The sequence below is a fragment of the Ptychodera flava genome, chromosome 1 (genome assembly GCF_041260155.1).
Source record: "Ptychodera flava strain L36383 chromosome 1, AS_Pfla_20210202, whole genome shotgun sequence".
NCBI classification, from domain to species: domain Eukaryota; kingdom Metazoa; phylum Hemichordata; class Enteropneusta; family Ptychoderidae; genus Ptychodera; species Ptychodera flava.
The window spans coordinates 1,989,555-1,995,903 of NC_091928.1; the positions used below are offsets into that span (position 1 = coordinate 1,989,555).

The following is a 6,349-nucleotide window of genomic DNA, read 5'->3' on the forward strand; positions in this document are numbered from 1 at the left end:
TCGTGCAGACTTATTCAGACAGCGGCCCAGAACACTCGATGCAGCAATACGAATTGCTATTCATACTGAGTCGTTCCTGCATTCTGAAGCTGGACGAATGAAACGACGCCAACATATCAGACAGGTTGGCATCGATGATGATCTGTATGATGATGCAGTAGAGATTGCAGACTCCTATGATCAACACACCAGCTTGCCAACCCAGTCAGAGTTCACTGAACTCATGGCAGCTGTCAATGCGATCAAAGAGGAGATGAAAAGAGATAAAGCTGAGCGACAAAAGAAGAAAGGACCGATAAAGTGTTTCGGATGTGGGGAAGTAGGCCATATAAAGCGCAACTGCCCAAAGGCTGAAACCTCGGGAAACACGCAAGGACCGAGTGTGGGGACCGACGCTCGGTCGACAACAGACAACCGGTCCCAACCAGCGACGACAAAATAGAGAATGACAAGAAACCTGACATGGAAGCCCAGCATGTGTTGCAGTTGAATGACGTGAAAGTAAAGAAAAGACGACCACAGTTTTACATTCTTGCTGAAATCCATGGTGTCGCTGCTTGTTCGTTTGTTGACACCGGATTGGAGTTGACCCTCCTCTCTCCCAATGTCTACAACTCGATACCAGCTGCACAGAAACCTGCCCTATTGCCACCTACAATCAGGGCGTTGCAGGCTGATGGGAAAACACCTTTACCTGTGCATGGAGAGGCCGACTTCCAGATCAAAGTTGGGCCGAATAAAACAACAATTAGAGTTGTTGTGGCGGAGATCAGTGAGGGAGTAATACTTGGCAATGACTACATCCTGGCTGCACCTGCTGAGATCAGAACACATAGTCTAACTATGGGTTTCCATGAGGGGAATGTACCCCTACTTGACCGTACAGGTAGACACCTGTGCGCTCGAGTTGTGGTAGCAGAGACAATGGCTGTTAAAGCTGGACATGAGATGGTCATACCTGGACATCTGTCCCGACCTATCGGCGTGAACCCCATGGCCTTGGTTGAACCGACCAAGTGCAATCCACTGTCAGCCGAAGGCGTCCTGGTAGGACGCGTACTCGTTGATGTCACCAATAACACTGTTCCTGTTCGTGTTATGAATGTAGGCGAAACGACCCACATAATGCAGAAGGGGACCACCATAGCACTTGCTAGTGGTGTGGACAGTGAGGTCACGCCCCACCAACGACCTGTTGAGACCAGTCAACCTGAGACAGGTAAACCGACCACACCTGTACCTGACCACCTGCAAGCCTTATGGGAGGAGAGTGTCAATGAACTTGGCACAGAATGCGGAGAGAAAATTGCCCAATTTCTATCGAAATGGGAGGATATTTTCTCAAAAGACAAGCTGGACTTTGGACGCACCAGTCTGACTAAACATCACATTGAGACCGGTAACCACCAACCCATCCGTCAGCAGCCCCGCCGACAATCGCCATGGTCGCGGGAGGAGACCAAACGTCTCATACACTACATGTTGGAGAAAGATGTGATCGAAAAGTCCAATAGTCTTGGGCAGCGCCGGTCGTTTTAGTCAAGAAACGAGACGGCAGCACACGTTTCTGCGTTGACTATCGCCACCTTAACGATATAACGGTGAAAGACGCATATGCCATACCCAGAATTGAAGACAGTATAAATGCGCTTGCTGGTGCTAAGTGGTTTAGCACATTAGATCTAACAAGCGGTTACTGGCAAGTTGAGCTGGACGGTGATGCACAGGAGAAGTCTGCATTCACCACCTGGAGTGGGCTATACCAATGGAAAGTCATGCCATTTGGTTTATGCAATGCCCCAGCCACTTTCCAGAGATGATGGAGTCTGTATTATCAGGATTACAATGGGAAATCCTCCTGTTGTATCTTGATGATATAGTGGTGTTCGCCGATTCCGTTGACCAGATGTTGGAGAGACTTGAAATAGTATTTACACGTCTGAGGGAATCCGGCCTGAAATTGAAGCCGAGCAAGTGCAGTTTGTTCCAGCGAAAGGTAGACTACCTTGGGCATAGAGTATCAGCAGAAGGAGTCGAGACCAGCCCAGATAAGACTGATGCAGTGCAGAACTGGCCGACCCCTAAAAATGTCCATGAGGTGCGGAGTTTTCTTGGCCTGGCGTCTTACTACCGACGATTTGTGCAGAATTTTGCAGCTATTGCCAGACCCATGGTACAACTCACTGAAAAGAACCGGCCTTTCCTGTGGGATGATGAATGCGACACAGCATTTGAGACGCTGAAAAACAGACTTGTTAACTCACCTGTCCTGGCATACCCGATACCAGGTGCACCACTGATCCTGGACACAGATGCGAGCCTATACGCTATAGGCGGAGTCCTGTCTCAAATACAGGATGGAGAAGAGCGGGTTATTGCTTATGCCAGCCGAAGTCTAAGTAAACCTGAACGAAATTACTGTGTGACGAGGAGGGAGCTGTTAGCAGCAGTTCACTTTATGAAGTATTTCCGTCCATACCTGTATGGGCAGCCGTTCACCTTGCGTACTGACCATAGTTCATTACGCTGGCTGCTTAACTTCAAAGATCCAGAGGGGCAGCTAGCACGATGGCTAGAAGTACTCAGTGAGTACGACTTTGAAGTCATCCACCGACCTGGCAGAAAACACCAAAATGCTGATAGCCTGTCCCGGAGCCCATGCAGACAATGTGGACAGTCACACATAGATCAACAGGGACCAGAAAATCACAATGTGGGAGCAGTTACTGTAAGTGTATCAACGCAGACAGAGAGACAGTGTACCACTGCCACACAAACAGAGGAGAGCAGCATCTCTATAGAAAAACTACAACCACCTGTTGCACATCCCTTAGTTGCATAGGTCATTGACCCTGAGAATGTCCCCTCTCATGACCGAGATTTATCAGGTCCCACCAGCAAACCGGTGGTAGCAGAAAGAGCAATAAGTCTAATTCCAGAATGGACAGCAACACAATTACGTCAACTACAGCTTGACGATCTGGATATTGGCCTGATCATCAAACACAAAGAACTTTGTGCAGACCCACCATATTGGAAGAAAGTATCACCACAATCATTGGCAACCAAAGCATATTGGGGCCAATGGAAGCAGCTTGAACTGAGAGATGGAGTGCTGTATCGCAGATATGAGTCTGTCGATGGAAACACCTGTGAATGGCAGCTACTTTTGCCATCAACACTCCGGCAAGCAGTGTTTGCAGAGTTACACTCCGCAAAGACCGCCGCCCACTTTGGCGTGTTCAAAACCAAGGAGAAAATAAAGCAGCGGTATTATTGGTATGGTCTGACAGCCGATATCAAATCCATGATACGACAGTGTGATGTTTGTGCTGCACGAAAAGCACCAAGTAAGACACGGCGTGCACCATTACAACAATATATTGTTGGCGTGCCGATGGAGAGAGTGGCCTTTGACATCATAGGTCCATTTCCAGAGACTGAACGTGGAAACAAATGGGCACTAGTCATAGGTGACTATTTTACAAAGTGGGTAGAAGCCTATGCTATCCCAAACCAGGAAGCCACAACTGTTGCAGCAAAACTCACCGATGAGTTTGTAAGCCGTTTTGGAGTGCCCAGACAACTCCACTCTGATCAAGGCAGAAATTTTGAGTCTGCAGTAATAGCTGAGGTATGTCGACTTTTGGGCGTTGACAAGACGAGAACGACGCCATACAATCCAAAATCTGACGGCTTCATTGAACGATACATGAAAACCCTAGCCCAGACTGTGTCAGTACTAGTGGATCCTGATCAATCGAACTGGGATGAGGTGATACCTTATGCTATGATGGCATACAGAAGTTCACCCCAGGAGAGTACCGGCGAGACACCGAATATGATGATGCTGGGCAGACAGGTAGATTTACCTGTGGACTTGATGGTCGAACCTCTACCGACCGATTCGACCGAGCGTACTGATTATGCCTTGCAGCTGAGAGAGAAATTACAATCAGCACATCGCAGAGCTAGAATTGCATTGCAGAAAAGTGCAATTGCCCAGAAACGACATTATGAACCGGGGCAGCATGGAAGTGAATTGACAGCTGGTCAATTTGTATGGCTGCGTGCTGAAACCTGCAAGAGAGGAAAATCCAAGAAATTAACAGCAAATCGATGGGAAGGACCGTTCCTGATTATCGACAAACTTTCTGACGTCACTTTCCGTATTCAGCGGAGTCAGCACTCAAAACAAAAGGTAGTGCATTACGACCGACTAAAACCCTATGAGGGGACGCAAGCAGTTGATTGGCGTCAGCAGGACCAGAGACAACCCGATGGCGAGAAATCTGCCTCACCTGAGCTGATAGACAATACAATGCCAAAAGACAGCCATCTTGGTGACACTGAAACATTCCCTGGTAGTACGTCCCTAGATGACCTTTACCAGGCAGAGGACACAGATGTAAACATCGACTTTGACCCTGATCATACTGAGAAAGAAATCCATCAGTATGCAACAAGGAGAAACAGGAAGGCGCCTGATCGCTATGGCGACTGGTACTATGCCTCCGACTAGACCGGACTGACACCCAGTTGTGACCTTATTTCACCCCAGAAGTTTCTACGATGAAATAGGACACAAACAAACCAACTAACCAGATTGATGATGAACTGATGACAGACTTTGAACTTCTGTGAGTAGACTTTAATTGTTTGATGATAGATAGTGCACTTAAAGTATACCTATGACATAGTTGTCATGTGTGACAAAAAGAACCAGCTGGCCAGAATTCTGATTCTGGTAGATGTCACCATGGCAATGACAGGGATTTTTCATCTGATACTTGACTTCCTGCCATCTGAAGTCATGGTTGAACCAGCGTGTGGACGACAGTTTTTTATTCAAGTTGATGTTGCTGAGCTGACAACATGCCCAAACCTCGGTTCTCATGTAGGCAGTGTGGCCTGTGTTTTCGTGACCGGAGAAAACTGAGAAAGCATGAGTCGATCTGTAAACGAGACCGGAGAGAGGGTGGATGCCATAAGAGATGCACTGATTGTGACCAGGGGACTCAATGGGCGAGTCGGAGAGGCCTGGATGTGCATCATAGGCGTGCCCATGGCAACAGGCAGCCGAGGCACACTGTGGGTAATGCTGGGCGGAGTGGAGTGTTGAACGGTAGCAAGCAGTCTGACGTAGATAGCAGAGCTGTGAAATCAAAGACGGCGGTGGTGAGGGACAGCAAAGCTATGGAGGCTGAGATGAAAATACACTCCAGTGGACAGACCAGCGGTGTAAGAGTCATCCCAGGGAAATCCCAGGCTGAAGTTAAAGACCTGGGTGTGGGGGTGAGTCTGATACAGTGTGCTCGACAACTTGTTGCGGAGAGAGGTCATCTGAGGACAAAGCAGTGTTTGGCAGTGCAGAGCGGAGACGAGAGTATAAGCTGATCTCCATGGAGACGAGTGGCCCCGATCCGAGGACATATAATGGCGATACAGAAATGCCTGACACGGCCTCAGTTGCCGGTAGTAGATTCACTTCCCCGAAAGAGAGTCTACTGCAGCTGACTCTGGACCTGCTAGAAAGAGTGACTGAAGTACAAGAAGTGATTGTACAACGCACTTTTCATCTGCGTCGACCAAACCATAACTCGAGGGATTCACCGGCTCCTTCTACCAAGTAAAGTATTAGATTTTCAACCCTGGCATAGAAGTAGGTAATCGCCGTTTGACTTCATTTAGAAACTTTTTGCCGTGAACAGTTGTACGTTGAACATTTTGACCTCGCGTGAACTTTCCCAGCTGAGAGGGATTCGTCGATATTTATCGTGATGGGCTTTTGTGTGTGAGCCTGGAAGAGTCACGATCGTGTATTCCGCGTTTAACATTGTGTTTTCGGACAATTGTTTTGTTTTGTATTGTTTTGTTTTGTTTTGAACTTTTATTGGACCGTATTTAGTGGACTTTTAAGTGTTTGAGTTTTGTTTTTGTATTACGGTTAAGTTTGATACTTTGTGTAGTGAAAGTATTTGATACTGAGTAGACTGACTTTTAAATTTTAGCGGACATATGTTTCATTGATGTATTGCCCAACGAGTGAAAGTTCCAACGGGAGTTATGGAACTCAAAGGAGGGGGTAATGTGACGTTTCTGGATGTGTAAACGTCTTTGTAATGGTTTCTTAATTAGTTAAGTGTCTTTTAATTGTTGTGTTTACGTTTAATTATAGTATCGAGTAGAGCACTGTCCTTGGTACATACACTTAAGAGGTCAGTAGACATATCCGATGACATGACTGGACTGCATTCCAATGCGTCTCTTTGTCTTAGAGTGTGTGGTCATTTATCACTTCTTCTGACAGTTGTTTTTGCCAACGTGGCAGTATTAGTATTAAGATGAT

General features: G+C 47.1%; 1 protein-coding gene across 1 annotated transcript; it reads left to right on the forward strand.

The window, feature by feature from the left end:
* Nucleotides 1–462: 462 nt before the first annotated feature.
* Nucleotides 463–1,539, forward strand: LOC139148734 (uncharacterized). The gene has a single exon (XM_070720230.1). The coding sequence runs from the start codon at nucleotides 463–465 to the stop codon at nucleotides 1,537–1,539; it is 1,077 nt and encodes a 358-aa protein (XP_070576331.1).
* Nucleotides 1,540–6,349: the final 4,810 nt, after the last annotated feature.

Bases quoted from the DNA above. Each gene is read 5' to 3' on its own strand.
- LOC139148734 (XM_070720230.1), top strand. From the start codon at position 463: ATGGAAGCCCAGCATGTGTTGCAGTTGAATGACGTGAAAGTAAAGAAA.